Below are 21,735 nucleotides of genomic sequence, written 5' to 3' on the forward strand. Positions count from 1 at the left end.
AGTATGTATGGTGGCTGTATGGCAATGATAGCAGCACTCTGTTGTAGTATGGGTCCTGTGGGGTATAATTACAGGTACTGTGCAGCTGCACCAAAGGTGTTTCTAGCTTTGCGCCACAGCAGAGGAAACAAACCCAGTAACTTCTGGTGGGAAGTAGGAAAAACATGTCACACACCGACTCGGCTCGGTAATGGCTGAGAGGCAGGGCCAGGAGCAGCAGGATACACAACTCACTTCAATGCAGTTGAAAACTTCCTTCATTCTTCTGTCAATGACAGAAGAACAACAACAACAAAAATGTCAATTAGTCCAAGACTTATTTCAGTTGCGGTTCGAAAGAAAAATACATACAAATTATAACTATTATAGTTGTAAGCTTATACCACCATCTTTTCTATAAGACACAATTTGACTCTTAATTTCACACATATTTAACAAAATATAGCAAACTTAGCACACCTATATATTATTTGGTGTCTTAATAGCTGCACAAGATATATGCCTGAACAAAATAAATGAAAAATAAAACCAAAAAAATAAATAAATACAATTTGGTAAATAAAGATTGGTAAAGTTATGATTGAGATCAAAAAATATCTCCTCAGAAAATAAGTCTAAGAATCTAACAAAGCAAAGTTCAGTTCTAACTTTCAATACTTGACAGTTTTTGCGACTTAATGCTAAGGACATCATTTCCAAGTGGGACTGGAAGGTGTAAGGAATGGTATCTGTCTCGTCATCTGTCTATCCTCTTTTTAATGCTCTGAACATCTCAAATAAATTCAGTCTTTTGGTTCACTTCTTAAGTAAATATAACGAGACCAGGCAGGTTTGCTTTCTCTATTACTCTCGGCAATTTACGTGTGAACGTTGAAAGATAAGCAAGAGGAAAGAAACCATTTTGGAGGGCAGCGGAGGAATTTGGATGAAAGCATGAAATAAAAAAATACATGCAAGTTTACGTAATATATGTTCCATAGGCTAATTGGCAATGTGCACAGGAACACACATATAGGGCCCTATCTCGTATCCGGAGCAGCGCAACGTGATCGCGTCATTGACCAACAAAAACCTAGTCCAAAGTCAATAACGCAGCATTTCGTTGTTATTTTTACAGTGAATTAGTAAAATGCGCCTAGGCTCGTGCACAGCACGCGCACACTATGCTTGTTACCCACACACACACAGGGACGCGCAGCAGCACACAAACATGCGATAAAAATAAAAATAAAAATATTACAATGTGAAATAGTATTATAATATGATTTGCTCTTTCACTCCACGCACTAGCAGATCAGTTTCTTCAATCTCTCCTTCCTGCTTAGCAAATCTGCCATCATAATAGCAATGCTCCAAGGTATAAACGCGCCTGGCTTTTAAAGGAAATGGGAGATGACACTCTGATTGGTTTATTGCATGTAATGCCCAAAACACACCTATGATTAATGAATACACTAAGTACAACCCTTTTTTCCGCCATTAAACTAGCAAAAGTGGATTTGTACGCGCCCTAAACACACTTGCGCCAGGCGCTTCACGCCGTGCACTTAGATTGTTAAAATAGGGCCCATACAGTCATTCACATGCCTACACACACACACACACACACACACACACACACACACACACACACACACTATGCTCAGTGCACTGAGGCACAGCTGACACTGACGCAGGGAGAGCTGTCGATATTTTCACCACAGGGGCTTTCATGTCTCTGTGTTCGTGGTGATGAGGAGAGCACAACGAAGGGGAAGGTGTGGATGAGGAGGCTAGGAGGGGCTGACGATGTAGAGAAGAGGAAGGGGAGACGAGGGGTGTGTCTAAATTTAGATGTTCTCAGTTGCCAGAGGAACACATTGCGTCTGGAGCAAAATCACAGTATCATGCACTGCTCCTTCCTCTTCCATCTATAACACATCTTGTTATAGCTGTATCAACTTGAGCTCCTGGATGATAGTTCCCTTGGTAAATCTGGGAAAAAGAGAGCACTGGTATTGGATATGGACTTGTTATTGGCAGAGCCTGAGTTTAGGTATCGGTATTGGGGGAGGAAAAGTGGGATTAGTTCATCCATATTTGAAATAATCTCAGGTAGGCTAAAAAAAAAAGGTTTCATTTGATTTAGGTGTAAATTAAATCCCAATCCAGGTATTTTACATTAATACTTTTACATTACATCCACCCAACATAAATATTATGTCACTGTTTTAATGGGAATTGGCTGTTTCCTCACAACTTTACAAGGCTGAGCCTGGAAATCTATACCTGGAGACAAACAAGGCTATTTACTCAATGGCGAAGAGAGGCTGAAATGGGCAATCTGTTGTTTTCCCTACCTCATAATTCACACCAGCTAGAGGCAAAACAATGGCTGCATATAATTAGTTGGGTGACCCACACAGACAGACCGAAGGTCACGCAGACAGATGAACAGAGTGATATGCAGACATTCCCCCTCGCCCGTCGAGTTCAAATAAGGTCCTCTACCTGTTCCTTCCTGGAGGTTGTTAATGGCCCAATCTGGTCAGCTTGTCATTGCTCTATGTTCCAAGTGACACGTGCACTGATTTGCTGATGGAGCAGGTCGGCCCAGGTGCCTGCCCCCTGCTTCGCTCGGTTGGTTACCTAATAGCCGATAAGCCATTGGTTGATTGGTCCCCAGAGGAGATGTGTGATGGAAGTAAGTAATTTAGACTTTGGGTGCAGAAATGGGAAAAATAATTGGAATGCATTCCGCAAAAGAAGAGATAAACTAACCATATGTCTTGTAGCCATTGATTAATTGATTGATATTATTGAATAACTTTCTGTTGTATGTTATGGTGGTTGCAAAGTGAACCTTGTGGGGAAAAGAGAGACTCCACAAAATCTCTTGAATGCCTTTATTGTTTTTTTTTGTCATTACTCTAAATGTATTGCACCCATGTTATGACTTTTTAGATAAGATCATAAGCAGTCCTCTTGTGACTAAATAATAAGATGTATTGTGGATGACTCAATAGAATTAATGGAGAGGTAAAGAGAGAGTGAGTGAACAATGATGTAAAAAAAGACAAACTAAACGGAGACAGTGGGTTAATATGTCAGCGTCTCACCATTAAAGCGCTATTAGGAAGTAATGTGATTATGGTGTTGTTATTTTGTCAGAGTTCCTGCAGGGTATGTTCTAGCCGTAATTCATTTTGTGAATTGGATCCAGTCAATTTACAACTATCGGCAGAATATGTCCCGGTAAGCTCTTATGCAACCATGGAAGTTTGTTTTTGTAGATGTGTCTGAGCAAGAATTGCATTTTATTTTTGAAATAGACTAGTGTTGCGTCTTTTGGAAAATGTAACTTTGAAAAGGAGAATTACTGTTTCTTAATGCAGCCGTTATCTCTTCTCAGATATTAAAGTCTTTCTCATTGGAGGTTCTTAGTGGGCTTTAAAGTGGCCATATTATGCTCATTTTCAGATTCATAATTGTATTTTGAGGTTGTACCAGAATAGGTTTACCTGGTTTATTTATCAAAAAACACCATATTTTTGTTGTACTGCACATTGCTGCAGCTCCTCTTTTCACCCTGTGTTCAGGGCTCTATTTTAGCTACAGAGTGAGACATCCTACTTCTGTACCATCTTTGTTGGGATTCGCACATGGGCAGTAGCTAGGTAAGGATCACATCATCTAGCTAGCTGTTTCTCTAACTGCAGTCAGTACAAGGCAGGATTAGCCGAGACTTCTTCTAAACGAGGTCACACTTCCAACTTTGCGTGGAATACCTGCAGAAGGGGGCTGCATGAGAGCAGCCTGTATCAAAGGATCTAAATATGGACCACACCTTAAACAACACCAGTTTTGTGAAAGTGTACTAAAAAGTGTTGATACAACATTAAGGAATATATCTATCCTAATCTTCTATGCCAGTGTTTCTGGGGTACTTTTTAGTACTGCAGGGGGTACGTGAGATTTATTATGCGTAATTCCTAAAATAATTTTACTACAATAATGAATTAATTTAGTGATGGATTCCAAACATTTGAAATGTTAGCTAGCATTTAAGTGTTTTTTCAGTTAGGTTGTTGTTTAGCCTAAAAGGGTCCATATTTAGATCCTTTGATACAGGCTGCTCTTATGCATTTCTACAAATAAGTACTGTATGTGTATGGTTTTCTTCCATAATGTAACTCACGTTTCCTTATGCAATTCCAGGTACAGCCCTGACTCCCACCGTGTCATTGCCTTGTTATTCTGGGTTTTGTAACAGGCGAGTGTTGAGGATGGCATTTTGGTTCTGTCTGTTCTATTTTTTACCTGCTATTATTGGTGTTGGTGAGGAGAAAGCATGCGCACACGCACGCGTGCACACACGCATTCACACACAGTTTTCCAGGTTTAATGGGTGAGTCACTCCTCTGCTGAACAGTCTTATCTCCTGAGCAGGTTTATCCATGGCTGTAAAAAAAAAAAAGGGTCAGCAGAGCGTCTCTTAGCACACTGTCAGTCTGCACGGACAGACGCGGCTTGCAGAGAAACAAGCGCCTCTGATGAGACGCAGTGCACCAGGAGAGTTAGATTAAAGGAAACCAGGCGTGGATGTGTGTCTGTTTGTGTGTGTTTTTGGTGAGTGTCCCAGTGAAAGGCTTCAACTCCACGCGTGTTTGGCTGGTGCACATTTACACTCGATCACCTCACTCTATTCTGCTCCATTTAGCTCTCTCAACCCACACAACACCCACCCATTTTATTTTCTCAACTTTGCTTTACAATTCCTTTTAGATATTCTTCATTTAAATCTTACTGTATTTGGCATGTTTATTTCTGTGCTGCTGAAATAAACCAGAGACACAGAAAAGAAACGGGGATGGAAAAATGTGACACAAGAATAGAAACCTTGTTAGTTTGCTTATTGAATTGATTCCAACTTTGTTCTCAGACCAATAGCAGCCACATTTCTGGATATGCTATTATCAGACAAATCATTTCTGAGTTGGCTGAGTGTAACTGTAGCTCCAACCTGGGAGTGAAGGTATGTGAAGGGGCTTGTACCATTGCCAGTAATGTAAAGAGACCCATTTTTCATGCTTCTAACTCTGAGAATTATTTATAGTACGGTGCCATAAATATTGTTTTGTTATGCCAAATACTCAAATAAAATCCTTTGTAAGCTTTGTTTCTCTGTGAGGAACACATTTACCAAAGCTATGCAGCTTCCACTACTACTCCTAAACAGCTTTGGAAACTGTATGCTTAAATCATGATATGTGACTAGCTTTAGATAGCCTTAGCATCTATTGGGATTCTGTCATTGACAATCACGGCGGCGGTGTTTTAGAGTTTTCTGTCTTTAGCTGGTTATTACTGATAAGCAAAGAGCAGTGCTTATAATGTGCAACTCTGACAAGATAATGTTTAGCTGAAGCTCTGCTTTGATCAGTGTACATAAAAAGTCTTTGTAGTTTCCTGAATCCCTGCAATGTGAACATTGTGCTCCCCCACATTGAGATAGCTGTGCAGGACAGGCTGATGAGAGGCAGATGGGAGATAGCTACGGATAACATTTTAACATAACATTTCAAGATTGGCATTTTAGTACTTGGGGTGTTTTTTGGGGTGACTCACGCATGCCCTACTTCTAGCTCTGTTTCTGAGTCACAGCTAGGAAACACACTTTAGGAATTTTGGCAGAGACATTTTGGAAAGCTTACGGTGATCAGATCCTTCCAGGCAAAATTTACCCCGAAAGGGAATTCTTACATATAAAGACAGCTCACAAAAGACTTTTAAACAAAATGAGCAATAGTGGATACAAAGCAATGGATTGTTAGAATAGCAACAATAGAAGTTGTTGAATCACTGCAGCATCTGACCTGTGGTAACTGCGCTTTCCTAATAATAGCTGTTTCACAGGATAACTACACATGATAGCTATTCATATTCGCTGTGACTCATGGAAAAGTCCTCATTGACGCTTTTAAAGTGGCCATATTATGCTCATTTTCAGGTTCATAATTGTATTTTGAGGTTGTACCAGAATAGGTTTACATAGTTTAATTTTCAAAAAACACCATATTTTTGTTGTACTGCACATTGCTGCAGCTCCTCTTTTTACCCTGTGTTCAGGTCTCTGTTTTAGCTACAGAGTGAGACCTCTCACTGCTGTAACATCTTTGTTGGCAGTCGCACATGCGCAGTAGCTAGGTAAGATCACATCATCTAGCTAGCTGTTTGTTTCTACAACTTCAGTAGTACAAGGCAGGATTAGCTGGGAGACTTCTTCTAAACGAGGGCACACTTCCAACTTTGCGTGGAATACCTGCAGAATAGAGACATGTAAGTAGTTCTTTTGTAGATTATGGTGAACTAGTGTGTGTTTTGCCATTCAGAACGAGCTAGCATGCTACGGTTAGCCACCTTGTTTCGGCTAGTGACGTAAAAAGCCCTGCCGATTTTGAACAGCTTACCCGAAGACTGAAGGCAGGACACATTCAGAAACCTGTATCTCACTCTTTTTTCCAAGTTTGTATGCGTGTGGAGGCACCAGAGACACAAAATAACACCCCAAATCCCAGAAAAAGTGATTTTTTCATAATATCGGCACTTAAAGCTGCATTTCAAGTGAGACTGCTGCTCGATTGTGTCCCTCACCCCACCTCCTTCACCTCATTTTTCTTTTGAAGTCTGTTAAGTCACTGGCTCTCCTGACACATACTAACTGAAACCTTACTCATGTCTCTAAAAGCTTTCTCTTCGGTGCCACCGGTGCTTTTAGAGGCTACCTAACACCAGCTAAGCTGACCGGCGATCACTTTTTGTCCCCTTTCTGTTTCTCATCTCTCCACTTGCCATACTCCCTCGTCGCCCTCTTTGTGTTTCCTCCAGCTCACTGACATCTTCATTTCCCTCTCTATCTCTCCTTCATTCATCTCTCCTTATTTTCATTTACTTTTACTCAGAGAGCCTATCATGTTATCCCAATCTCGCCCATCGACTCCTCCATGCTCCATTCTCTATTCTTAGCCAGATAGATTGGTGAACCATTCGACTGGGAATCTGTCTTTCTTTGTGCCTGTATACCTGCTAGTGTGTGTGCGTGTGCGCGTGGGTGTGCGTGTGCACGTGCGTGTGTGTGTGGCTAGATTCTGCATGTAAAACACACTGCGTCTCATCAAAGTCTAGACTAATCTCAGTTGTAAAGCACCTACAGTCAGTAATTATATTAAAAGAAATAATTTGACATTTCTTGAAAATAAAAATGCCTATTTGCTTTCTTGCTGTGAGTCACAGGACAGGATTGATACCAATCTAATGTCGGTATGTAAATATGAAGGTACTGCCAGCAGCAGTTACCTCAGCTTAGAATAGAATAACGACAAGAAACGGGGAAATGGCTAGCCTGGCTCTGAAGCTTAAGAAATGACTTCCTGGAGGAAGGTCATTAGGTCATTTTCTTGACCTTATACAAAGTGGAGCTTGCTTTATTATTCTGCCTTAAGTGAACACGGTTACCTGAAAAATAGTTAAATTAGATCAGAAGGAAATGGAAATTTGAGCTGCAAAGATGAATCAATAAGTTGTCAACTATTAAATGAATCGCCAACTATTTTGATAATCGATCAATCGATTGGAGTCATATTTTATGAAGCTGATTCCAGTTTCCTAAATGTGAATATTTTCTAGTTTCTTCACTCCTCTATGACAGTAAACGGAATATCTTTGAGTTGTGGACATAACACGATGAGTATATGTTCAGTGCTTAACAATCAACGGAAGGTGAAATATTAAAATGTTAAGTTTGTTTCTAGCCCTCCGATGTCATCTGTTTCTTCTCATGCTTCTTCCATATAAATAATTTGGCCATCTTGCATAATTTGCCGCTAAGCTGAGTAATCAAGAGGAAATTACATCTGAATTAGATTACTCTTTCCCTCATTGTAATTAATTGGCAGGAGACCGTGCGGCATATTAACTCACTGACAGACATCCTGCCATACATGAAGGTTTTAGATTTCAAGAAACCATTTCCTATGCAACACGGTGCTGAGAAAGGCTAATTGCCTCACATTGACCACTCCCTGGCTTATGTCCCTGCCTGAGCTGTTGATGTGACTCTTACAAACACTGACAGTACACACACGCAAAGACAACACAGGAGATTAGTTTTGTTTAACTCCCATGCGTTATCCTTAACAACAAAGCAACACTTAGGATACTAAGCTACACGTAACGCTCTGAGTTAAATAACTGTTGGAGAAAAGTGGACTGCTGGTAGTGTCTCATAAATGGTGGAATTATAGAGAAAAGGAAAAGGAAGAACACAAACATACACGCGTGATACACACAGACATAAAGATATAAAGAGGGTTTATGCTATTCCCTAAAATGTTGGCATTACTTTGTATTAGTATTATGAAAGATTCTCCTCAGACTGCCCTCAATGGAATAGTTTGGCATTTTGGGAAATACGTTTATTCACTTTTTTGCAGAGAGTTTGATGAGAAGATTTATACCACTCATGTCTGTATGTGCTAATTACTGTGCTTTAGAGGTGCTGGTAGTCTAATTTTATTACCTTTGGCCAGAGCCAGGCTGGCTGTTTAACCTTGTTTCCAATCATAATGCTAAGCGAAGCTAACTGCCTGCAGGCCCTAGCTACACATACAAGTATAAGGGGGGTATTGATCTTCTCGGCAAGAAAGTGAATTCAGCGTATTTCCCAAAATGTCAAACTATGCCTTTAACACTCACGCAGTTAACCTGCTTCATCAGGATTGTGTGGGTTTGATTTTGTCAGATTTGATTGACAGTGGCCAAGCAACCTACCAGCTCTCATCAGATTCTGATTCAAATGCTAAATCCTGATTGGAGCACATACATATGTGACATAATGTTTTTTCTAATTAACCCCCGCCCACATCAAACCAGTGAGAAACCCAGAAATCATCATGTAAAATGACCCAAACTGTTTTTGAAATAGGCAGTGTAGTGTTAGTGTAAGAGCTCATTACCCATAGTAAGAAGCTGATTGAGGAAATACGGGGGCCTTTAAGTGTAAAAAGAAATGTTCTACTACTGTAGCTTAACTGGAGGCATTACGTTCTATTGGTACTATGAATGAGTCTCCTCAGGCTGTTGATGTGCCTTTGAGCAAAGCACTGAAACAGTAAGGCTGCTCACATTCAGGCTTGGTGTTCAGTGTTACAGGCTCATGCTGTGTTTTAACCGGGGATGTCCTGGAGGGTAAAAAGCACTGAACTCCATCTACATAAGTTTTTTAATTTGCAGAATAGAATTTACAGTTTTTCTCAGTCTCTGGTACATTTCTCAGATCAGAACTGAAATTCTCAAAACTACCTGTTCAATCTTCACATCATTGTGTCACTTGTGCACATCAAAAAAGCAGTTTCTCATTTATTTGAACAAGTTGCAAATGCTTTGGTACATCCATGCAAATGATTATGTACAATTCTCTGCTGTTTCCTACATTATCAATTACTTATGTCATGTTGATCAAAATGTATTATAATGGGTCTCTGTTGAATAGTCTCACCCCCCACAACATTTAGGCATTAGTTCATAGCATAAGTCTTTACATGCAAAATGGTTGAACAAGTTGTGATAATATGTCAAGCATATTTCTATACATTAGACTTTTTTTCTAAATCTGTCCTGAATTGGTAAATTTCTCCCAGGTGAATCTTGACTTTCTCAAACGAAGGTGCATCTCATGAACCATCAACTGGCAAGTATATATATACTGTATATACAGGAGGTGTAGGAAGACTGCACTGTAATTCCTACAGCACTGCATGTACAGTTTTCCCTAAGGAGATGTCCTATGTTCACATTTTTGTTTTTTTTCGTTGTGCTATGCAGTGTTGTCTTTTCCTTTCTATATCGCAATGACATGGTCTGTCAACAAATTACAGTACAAACAGTAAAAGCGTAAATGTGAATCTTGTCCAGTCTCTTGCAATCAAACTCCCACATACACTAAGGTGTAACCTACAATTTATAATTGTCATCATTGTACATCAGAACATCCCTCCAGAGTACACTGTTATATTACAGTTTTTCTTGATTGCTTTGACACAGCAGTCAACTCAAACTCCACATTTTTCAAAACAGTTAACACACAGGCCTAAACAGTAGCACTCATGGTCAAAATGACACATTTTGTTTGCAAAAGGCTCTAACCGTGCCAAAACATTTAAAATATGCAACAAAAGAAAATGTTGCCCTCAAACAACACAGCTTGCAAACAAGTGTATGAGCTCTTCCAATCAACCATTACACAGTGGACAACAAAATACTAAATACAGCACTCAGTGCCAATCAGTGCACCATTGCTTGTCACTGTAGCCTATTACTCTACGTAGCTTTCATGCCAGTGACATTTGTCGACAAATTTGCCTTCTTGCAAAGAATTGGAACCAGAATCAGAAATGCTTTGATGCACATTTTGATTCCATTGATCCTTATTTTGAAACTGTGGCTGAAAACTGAAATACTGTAAATATTACACAAAATACATGTAAACCAAAATAAAATCTTAGAGTATAATAAATTAAGAAAATAAAAATAAAATCTATTACAGTAAAGTATAAAATCTATTACTGTAGAGTATAAGAAATAGCCACTATTGATACTCAGTCTCTTCTGTCTTAGACCTCTTCCATCCATGTTGGCAAAGAACACAGACGCTGCACCTTTAAGGCCTGCAGACTGATTGCTAATTGAAGATTTGTGTGAAGGAGTGTCAAACAGGTGCTTCAGTGATTTCATACTTATGTAGGTAGTTTCTAATAGTTAGGAACAGATGGTTTCTGTTTGGTTACCATAGCTAAAACAATGGAGTTTGGACTGCTTGAATGACATCCGTGTTACAGTTTCTCAGTCGCTTTGGTGCGTTTTTCACATCATGCCTAACGTGCAAAATAATAAGTGCATTTTTCAGAACAATTTGTACGAACTGCAATATACATTAGATATGTTTCTAAAGCTAGTCAGTCACTAAAAATTCTTAGGACATCTCTCAAAAGTAAATATTCATGCCAATGACCATGTCAGTGTCATCAGAATGATAAGTCATTGAGTCATTGTTCACGAACAAGGTTGTCAAAATGTTTAGGCATGTTGTCTGGTAACTGTATACTTTGACAGTATTACCTTATATAAACTTAGGCTACAGTTTGGATGACAGTTACTGTATTGAAAATGCACAAGGCTGCACTTCTAATGGCATATATCAATTTCAACAGTACTATTTACATATTACTGTATGTGGGTTATTGATTGAAAGAGACTGGACAGGATTTTGATTTTCACAGCTTTTACTAGTGCTACTTTATGAAAGAAAAAAACAAAACAATTTACAGTAAGAAAAAGACAAGGGGCACAAAGGAAAAAAACTAAATTAGAAAGAAACACAGGAAACACCCCTAAGGCAAAACTTTGCCTGCAGCACTGTACTAGTGCCGTCTCTACACATCCAGACGTTCCTGTCTGTTGGCCCACATATTCTCATCCACATCACACCGGATATTTTCGCTTGCAATGCAACGTGGAAAGAATCTTTTTGGAATGCCTTATCCATCCTCTGCAGGCGTCTACTGTGATGTCCTAACATGCATCCATTGCAGTGTGGCTGACGATTGTACACCTTCCACCTCCATGCTGAAAAGAACTCTTCAATTGGGTTAAGGAATGGTGAATAAGGTGGGAGGAATTCTATGAGCATCCTCGAATGGGTCACAAACCATTGCCTTATGATGTTTGATTGATGGAAACTCACATTATCACAAATGACCACATACTTTGGCAAATCCTCTCTAAACAGACCCCTCTCAGGGATGAGAGCCCTGTAGAGTCTCTAAAAAGTTGAGTAGATGCTGGGTGTTGTATGGCCCTATAATGGGGATATGGGTTAGGATACCATACACCATGCTCCGAAATAGCAGCACACATGGTGATATTTCCGCCCCGTTGGACTGGCAAATCCACAGTAGCTCTGTGACCGATGATATTCCAACCCCGCCTTCTGCATTTGGTCAGGTTGAAGCCAGCCTCATCCACGTATACAAAGTTGTGAGAGGGTTCACTTGATTCCAACTATTCCTATATCCCAGAACACACAGTTGAATTTGTTTTGGTAAGGAAGAGTGACATAAAATGTACATATATTGCATGTTCCTTCCACAGCAATGGAAATGTGTGAAGTTTATGCTTACTGTACTATGTATCACTATAAAATGTTGCTGTAAAGTAGTTACATAGATATATGTTTTACCTTACATACTGGTACCGTAGCTCCTTAACTCTGTCCTTATTCCTTTGGAATGGTACACGGTACAGCTGTTTCATACTCATCTGGTTTCTATGCAGCACCCTGTCGATGGTTGAGATGCTAACCGTATGGATGTTTTCAAAGACATCGTTGTCGTCTATAATGGTCCTTTGCATTTCCCTGAGTCTCATGGCATTGTTTGCTCGGACCATGGTGCAAATAGCCTCCTCCTGTCGAGGTGTGAAAAGGCGTCCCCTGGCACTTCCTATGTGGGGAAAAATGCAGTGATGCATCGCACAATTTCACATTTCAAACACACATTTTACTGTAAAACATACAGGTGGGTGCATGTAAGGTGCAGTATGTATCTGTATAGAGTATATTTCTGTATGCTGTGAAATACAAGTGGACTACTGTAATATGAAGCATTGTAGGAAGTATACAGTATACTGCTTATATACAGTAACAGTGCACTGTACATTAGTGGACATACCAGTTCTCTCTTTTCGAAACGTTTGAACTATTGAGGACACGGTTGATCTCCCAATATTCGGCTGGACCCTTTGACCTGCCTCAGCCATTGTAAGGCCATGATTGACAACATGGTCTACAATAGTGGCCCTTATGTCATCAGATATGCGCCTATGTCCTCTTCTGCCTCTTCCTCTGTTTTGCTTTTCACCACGCATCCTTGCTCTTCTTCTTCTTCTTCTTCTTCTTCTTCTTCTTCTTCTTCTTCTTCCTCTTCTTCCTCTTCTTCTTCCTCTTCTTCTTCTTCTTCCTCTTCTTCTTCCTCCTCCTCCTCCTCTTGGCTGTTCATCCTGTTCGTTTCCTGGTCCTTCCAGTATTGGAAAATTGCAACTCTGTGTTGTGGTCTGCCTATATATGCTTGCCAATTGATTGTTCATGAGATGCACCTTTGAGCAATTTAGACAATTGGTTGATTATTGGTTGAACTAACACTTTACATTCCTTCATGAGTGAGGGTCAATTTCACCTGCACAATTCATCAAATCACGTTTTTGTACAAAAGGTCTAATAGAAATGTGTAAAACTATGCTTGACAGTTTATGATCAATAGTTCAACAATTTTGCATGTAATGGCTTATGCAAGGAACTAATGCCTAGATGTTTTGAGGGGTAAGACTATTCAACAGAGAACCATCTACTATATTTTGATCAACATGACATAAGCAATTGAAAATGTGGAAAAAATCTGACACTTGTACATTATCAATTGCAATATGTACAAAAGCAATTGCAATTTGTTCAAAGGAATAAGAAATTGCTTTAATGATGTGCACAAGTGACTAGATGATTTGGAATTTGTACAAGTAGTATCAAGAATTGCACTTTTGATCTAAGAAATGCACCAAAGCGACTGAGAAAAACTGTAACTGTTCTGCAAAAGGGTGGGGGAAATGTGTCAATCCAATGAGAAATGAAACACATTTGCAAGAGATGTCTTCTGCTCTGCTGAGACAGTGATGAAGAAAACCGAGTGGATCCCAGTTTCTTTAAGCAGGTCAAAGCAATCAAGAAAAACTGTAACACCTTGACTAAGCAATTTGACTGTCTTATCCGTACACAATGACACAAGGACTTGTCATTCTGATGGCACTAACATGTTCATTGACACAGATATTTACTTTTGAGAGATGAACTAAGGATTTTGAGCAAGAGAATGGCTTTTGCAGGTAATCCATGGTGTTTTGCTATTTCTACGAATTGTTTTTGTTTTGAGAAATGCACTTACTGTTTTGCAAATGTCGAGGATGATTGGAGAAATGTACCAAAGCGACTGAGAAAAACTGTAATGTCATTTGTAGGCTAATGTGATTCCTTTAATTCCTAGTACACGGCATAGAAAGTACTATAAATTGGTTTCAAGTTACATGAAGCTCTGTATTATATTCATAGTTTCTTTTTGAAAATATGTTTATTGCAGATCAACATTGGGTACAGACTGCACTGGTTCATACAAGCAACATTATTATTTCCATTTTCTTATTCATACAATAACATGCATACAATTCATACAATTGTAATAATTTGGCGGATTCTAAATACATCAATGGTGAGGCACAGTAGCAAATAGCAAGACATAATCATAGTTATATATATACTGTGAGTAACAGAATCACTGGCTATATTCTTATGTAACTTTATGACAGATTCATATATACATCATCCTATTTATTCTTCTACCTTAAATCCTCCCTTTGTCCAAATTTAGCAGGGGTCCGGTGGTAAAGATACCACAGATCACAGACCACATCAGATCTTTTATCTCCAACACTCATGCTTGGTTACTGTTGCTATGCATAGTGGATCGTTGCCGTCACCGATGCATCCAATAGACATGCCGGCGCAGCCAAGGAGTCTAAAAACAGCATTCTATATTACAGCATATAATGAGAGACGCTTCATCAGTGTTCTCTCCAAATGTCAGAGCAGCTTTAATGATCTACTGAGCACACACATGCACAAGCACACACACAGAAGCTATATATCATATCAAGTGTGAATGCAGTCACAGTGTGTGGCTCTTTTCTGCATTGCTGGCATTTTTTTTATTAATCCCACCTTTCTTTATTTCCCCTCCTGTTATTAATTCTCGCCACTTGAGCTATTCATTCTTTCCATCCCCATCACTTCTGTCTTTCTCTCATCCTAATCTTCTTCCCTGTGACTTGATCTTGCCTTATTGTGATTATCAAACGTGGCTTGCACAAGTATTTTGGTTTTTACACACGCAAAGAAAGTTTTGAGCGTGTGATCGCTCCCTGGGCTGCACATTTTGTGTGAAGATTCATGAGTGTGTCTTCAGGGAATATCTATTACTCATCACAGGGAAGCCAACCGGAGACACTTTTAACAGCCTTGGAGCACACAAAGACCCAAGAACCCCTCTCCTCTAGCACGGCAAAGCACAACAGCTTATGTAACGTTGTTATTTTAGGCATATATGTCAGACTACCTCTAATTACTCCTTCCAGGATGTGTGTGCATTTGATGTTAACACTGTATTACAAAGTTGGTTCAGCAGAGGGAAAGGAGAAAATACACTAAATAATTCAGACGGGATGGACCGGGAAAAGAGATAGAAGTTATGTGATAAAGATGGACGGCGGCCAGAAGACTTGAGAACTACGAGAGGGGACATAAAAGTAAGAATAGGGAATAAAGCAAATAAAGGAGCATCAGTGCATATCAGTGAGTGTATGTATAGGAAAAAAGACAGCAAGTTAACTAAGAGCTGGAGACAAAGAGCCGTAATGAATGAGAGAAGAATGTTGGGAGATCCTAATTTTCTAGACAGAGAGTGAAGAAGAAGCGGTGGCTGATTAAGGAGTAAGACTCATGGAAAAGGACAATACGAGTGAGGAAAGACACGGAGAGAGGGGAAAGGCTTATGAGCGAACACGCCAGCCGGGGCTCTTGGTGCAATGCAGACGGCATTGCCATGGAAACAAATGGAGGGAAAGCACAGACGAGGAGGAGGGGATTAAACAGAAAGGAAGAGATCACTGCTTCGTACCGTGTGTGTGTGTGTGTGTGTGTGTGTGGGGGGGGTTGATCTGAGGGAAGGAGCCGGCTGTCAAATGAGTAACAAGTGCGGATATGAAGTGAAATGAATACTTTATAGTATATAGTATGTAGTGAATTCTTGATAGTTCAAAGATGGGTTTAAAGAGCTGTAAACTAGCTCTTAATGGTTTTTGACAGATCCAACATCCTTATAGACACATTTGATACACAGTTGTAAGCTAATAATGTTCAATTATGAGCCAGGCAGAGTTCAGGTTACTGCTGCAGTGACGGTGTTAGTCGGCGTTTCAGTCTAAAGTGTTAGACTAAAGAGTTTCTGTGAAATGCTGCCTCGATAAAGGAAATAAAAAATAAAAAAGTGATGGGGGATGAGCCTGTCGCCATGGCGCCATTTGTCTCAGGTGGCGTTGTCTGGGTCCAGATCTGAGGGCGGGGGTTGTCATGGCAGCAGGAGAGCATGGAGTTGCAACACACATGGATACACACTTTACACACACACACACACACACACACACACACACACACACACACACACACACACACACACACACACACACACTGTGTGTTGGAAATATTCTTGACTGCAGGATTATAAATAGAAGGCAGCAGAAAGCAGCACCCCTCTCCTTATCTCCAACACCCATGGTACCCCATCATTCTCATCTTCCTCTTCAGCCCAGTGTCTTCACCACTTACTTCTACTTGTCCTCTCTCCCCTGTTTCACTCTTCATCGGTCTCTCAAGGCCCTCTCTGCTCTTGTTAAATCTCCTCTTTTCAGCGCCCCCCAAAGTCTCATCAAGTGGCTTTATTTGTGATCTGTTTATCTCTGTAGTGATCGCTATGATGCAGGGTGTCTGTGGTTGTCATGGCAATGAGAGGGGCACGGTGAGGATGCTTAATGAGCTTGGAGTTGCTCAGGCTAATGAAGTGGGACGGCTGTACCTGTGTGTGCTCTTAACTGGCAACAATAAGCAACCGCTTATTAAAAGTCTCCTTTGGTAACCGTACCGTAACTATCTGGGCTCCCATAGAGGAGAGATGTGTCATAATGAGCTGCACAGACGCAGCACTGAAACTGAGAAAGTTAATCAGTTTGTCTCATTTTTGCTTTGTTAACCAGTGATTTACCTCCAAATAAACAAGTTGAAGAGGGAAAAGTTGTCTTTAAAAGGTTTAAGACATTTTCAAGAATTTAAAACTACTACTGCAGGATTAAAAAAAAATGTGCCAGCCTAGAAAGCCCCTGTCAAAGGGAAGTCCTGGAAATTAGTCTGAGACTTTGTAGAGGTCTTTATAAAGCAAGTTTAGCCCGACACAACGGCTCACAGCAGCTTTCTCATCCTTCTGTCTGACTAAACTGTCAACACCTCGCCCAGACTGCTGTAGGTTATGTGCAGACACTGTGTGAGAGTGTAAATGTTGCACAAAGGTTTGAATGTATAGACACTATTGCTTTTCTAGTGTCATCGTGTGTGTGTGTGTGTGTGTGTGTGTGTGTGTGTGTGTGTGTGTGTGTGTGTGTGTGCGTGTGTGCGTGCGTGTGTGTGTGTGTGTGTGTGTGTGTGTGTCTGTCTGTCTGTCTGTCTGTCTGTCTGTGTAAAGTGCCCTGAGGTGCATCGGTGAGATGTTAGCCTGCAATGCCTCTTTGGACCCTGAGAACGCTGGGTAATGTTGCAAGAATGACAGCAGGGTAGATTTGGGAGTGATGGGAGGGAAAAGGGAAGGGTTGTCTGCTAAAACTGCATGAGTGTGCATGTCACATCATAAACCCAAATCACTTCAACTGTGCTTACTACTTTGAACTCAACATGTCAAGTCACACAGAGATACAGTGTGTCACTACAGGGGATGATGCCCTGAAATATTCTTGTGGGGTTAGCAGCTCTCCAGCTCGATCCTGTTCACCTAGCGTCAGCAGATCTGAGCCTAAATACCTTTCCCCCTGCCTCTCCCACCTCTCAGCTCAGCCTCCCGACTTTCTCTCTACCCCGCCACTCAAAGCGTTCCTCAAGCTGCCAATTTGTGTGCGTTTCTACCACGCAAGTCAGGCTCAGGAGTGTCCCTTAAGCTTATTGCGTCCTGACTCACAACAGCTATTGTAAAATGTGCTGTACTTGTTAAAAATGGGTTGTAGCAAAACCTGCAGAATGGAGAGATGTTTCAATAGTGTGGGGACATCCCAGTGGAAATTAGGTGAGATTGCCTTCTTGCCTGAGTGAACTTGCTTCAAAGTAAATAGTCGAGAGATGGGGGTTCTCAAGGCTAACCTGAATTTGTGTTTACCTGTAGTGAGTTTAAAAAAAGCAAACTAAAAATATTTCTTGTTCAGCCCATCTCACAGACATAAAAAAGTTTGACAGAAACATCCATCCTCAGTTGTTTCGCCGTCTGTTTACTTTTATCTTTACATCTGCAGAAAAAGATATGTAGGGGTTCGGATCTTTTCATAATTTGTGCCTAAATGGACAGGCAGCATGTCCCCATGAAAGAAAGGCTTATGCAGGCACTGGTGCTGTGTAATACCTGACTTACTTATCAGAAATCTCTACGTCTTCCTCTGATTATTGTGCTTAATGGATTGTCTTGCTGAAATGAGGGCACTTAAAGCAGGAGCTATGACCTCTTGTGTTTTTCAGACGGCGGGACGAAGAAGCTTCGCAGCACCATCCGACGGAGCACAGAGACCGGGATCGCCGTCGACATGAGGAACCGAGTGACACGGCAAGGCAGCAAGGACTCAACTGACGGCAGCACCAACTCAAACAGCTCTGATGGAACGTGAGTATCCTACCAGCGATTCATCCACCCATCATCCATGCATATACAGTATCCATCCCTTTCATCATTATTCTGCTTCTTCTCTCTCAGCTTTGTCTTCCCTACCACACGCCTGGGGCCTGAGAGCCAGTTCAGTGACTTTCTGGATGGACTAGGCCCCGCTCAGATCGTAGGCCGGCAAACGCTAGCAACACCCCCCATGGGTAAGCCAAGTGGGATAGACTGTAGACCAACAATGCCATCTTCGCCTGTTCACTCCATCTCATTCTCGTCTAGCATTTTAGCGTTTCTTTCTGAGATCTCATGAGATTCTTTGCACTCATGTAGGATTTAGGTCTGTTAAACAATGGAAAAACAGCATCAATTTGATCAGCAACCAACAACAGGTAAATAAAGTTGTAATATGCGAGAATCTAAATATTGTTCGACTGTAGGATGACAGAGAATCAAATCTACAGTCATATACCCACATGCAAACTGTTAGATGCACAGCAGAGTCTAAAAATACTGCACAATACTAGTGTATTCACTCAGCATGGATTAAGTTATTCTTGCATGAGGTATAAATCTTTCATGCAAAGGTCATTGCTTGTGAAAAACAACAGAACAGAGCACTGTGCGCCACCATACCTGGTTGTGAAGACCGACTTACAGCTCTGTGTCGCCCTCTGCAGTTAGATATTGGCCATTGCAACTCAAGTAAACCAAAGCTCATAGCACACGACGGTTAACTTGAGTTTTTGGTTCTGCTTATATAGATTTCTATTGGATTGTTAGAGATGGTGTGTTTTTCCCTTCACAGGGGATGTCCATGTAGGCATGGTAGACAGAGGAGGGCAGCTAGAGGTGGAGGTCAACCAGGCCAGAAGGTTGACCCCCAAACCGGGCTCCAAGAACACACCAGGTACTCGGAACTGACTTCAACTTCTGCATTCCAATTCTATTAACGTGGCTCCTTTGTCCAATCTGTATGGCCATGTAGGATTTTCACTGTGTTGTATTTTGTTGCTTTGTCCGCAGCGACCTACGTGAAGGTGTATGTGCTGGAGAATGGCGTGTGCTTGGCCAAGAAGAAAACCAAAGTAGTAAAGAAGAATCTGGACCCCACCTACCAGCAGGCTCTGTTGTTTGATGAGAGTCCTCAAGGCAAAGTCCTACAGGTATGGGATGTCTTTACCTTCCTCTCCTTCTCTCTGTCCTTTTTTCCACTTTTTTAAATATATATATATATTTTTAATTTCCTACTGATCTTTTCCACATTGAATACACAAACATAATGCTAGTAAATCCCTCTGTCATTTTATTTATTATTGGGCGTTTTCTCACCTGATCTTCAAGCACCACAGACTGACTTGGTTGAAGAATGACATTTCTGTAGCAGGGTTATGTGCCTTCTTCTTTCATGTTTCAACATATTGCACATTATTTCTAGAAATGTGTGAAACGTGCATTCGAAGCAAGTGGACTCATGTAACCCGACTGACAGAATGTTCCCCTAACTTTACTGTAAAATGTACAATTACATGGACTTGGCATTTTCATCAGTGAATTTATATATTTCTCCCTGAAAACGTATTACTAGAGTGTTGGTTTTAAATGACAGGAATTAGGACATTTTATATTTGCCCCTAAGAACAAGGTGCAATCAGCAAAAACATTTCATACTTTACAGGAAGAGTAAGTAAGTGGAGGTATTCAGAAGTATCTGTAACAGTAAAGATTTATGACTGAATAAGCAACAATCCAAGCCAAAGAAATATATTATTTATTACAAATGTATCACTACAAAAAAAGACTGTTGCTTGTGCTTGTCATCAGATTCTGATTCAAATGTTACTTTGTCTCGCATTGTCAGACCTATCTCCAAAGTGCTGTCTCAGCGCTGGAGTATGGTCTGGCTGCACGGATTAACATTCTGCTTCAGGGGTAAAAAAGAAAAGAAAAAAAATGCTCTCGCAATCATCTTGGGCAACGCTAACCCCCGCCTACAAAACACAGAAATCTCTTCTGTGAAATAACTAAAGCGTTTCTAACATATATACATATATAAAATTAAAATGACAGATAAATAAGGACATGTACTTCTCAGCACAATCTACCAAAGTTATTATAAGTAATTCAAATAAGAAATTCCCATGTTCAAAAAGGAGTAGAAAGAAGTTCATAAACAAACTTTTCTAGTCCTACCCCCTTTCTCTATTTTTATCTTTTAGTTAAATACAAAACAGTTCAACACAATTTTTCTAAACATACACATACACCGTATAACTTCCTACCTACAGCTCACATATACCCATGCATACACAGATACAGATGCATACATACATGCATACACACACATTTACATTTCTTTGGTTGTCTATCTATCTTCTTCCTTTCCGTTTATCTATAGTAAATCAAATAACAACACATCCATACTAGACTTAGTTAATAGGTTCGGGAACCATACAGTCAGTTTCCAATACTATCACCTTGAGACCTTTTCGTATCCATTCAATATATTCATTTTAAATATGAAGATGATTGAGAACATACGTATTCAGAGCCTTTAAAATATGTGACATACATGTCATAGTGTTGTATGTATAATTTATTCTCATCTCTCCTCTAGGTAATAGTGTGGGGGGATTACGGGCGTATGGACCACAAGTGCTTCATGGGAATGGCCCAGATCCTTCTCGAGGATTTGGACCTGTCTGCCACAGTCAGCGGCTGGTACAAGCTGTTTCCTACCTCCTCTCTGGCAGATCCCAGCATCGGACACCTCACCAGACGCCTCTCCCAGTCCTCCCTGGAGAGCGCCACCAGCCCCTCGTGCACCTAAACACCCAGTAGATACCCACATACACAGGCAGAGTCAGACGCGGACACACGTTCTGTATATACACAATGACTGTATTCAAAGTGCAACACAGGTAGGCATACACACACACACACACACACATACACACGTACCCATCTGTGCAGGAAGACACATTTGACATACAGGTGCAAATACCTGATCTCATCCACGTGAATACACACACTGACATGCTGCCATATCCTTCACTACGTCCATACTCTCACTCACTGATCAGTATTTTAGTTGAGAAAACCAACTTCCAATTTGAGGTAGACTCAATTTACCAGAACA

General features: G+C 40.6%; 1 protein-coding gene across 1 annotated transcript in view; it reads left to right on the forward strand.

The window, feature by feature from the left end:
* The window catches only part of rims3 (regulating synaptic membrane exocytosis 3), a 42,008-nt gene extending 20,582 nt beyond the window's left edge, over positions 1 to 21,426 (forward strand). Inside the window, exons 4-8 of the mRNA XM_078268367.1 lie at positions 18,461 to 18,602; positions 18,693 to 18,805; positions 19,405 to 19,506; positions 19,623 to 19,762; positions 21,214 to 21,426. Coding sequence (XP_078124493.1) covers positions 18,461 to 18,602; positions 18,693 to 18,805; positions 19,405 to 19,506; positions 19,623 to 19,762; positions 21,214 to 21,426 — 710 coding nt within the window. The remainder of the gene's footprint in view (positions 1 to 18,460; positions 18,603 to 18,692; positions 18,806 to 19,404; positions 19,507 to 19,622; positions 19,763 to 21,213) is intronic.
* Positions 21,427 to 21,735: the final 309 nt, after the last annotated feature.

Source organism: Sander vitreus, chromosome 14, assembly GCF_031162955.1.
Source record: "Sander vitreus isolate 19-12246 chromosome 14, sanVit1, whole genome shotgun sequence".
NCBI lineage: Eukaryota > Metazoa > Chordata > Actinopteri > Perciformes > Percidae > Sander > Sander vitreus.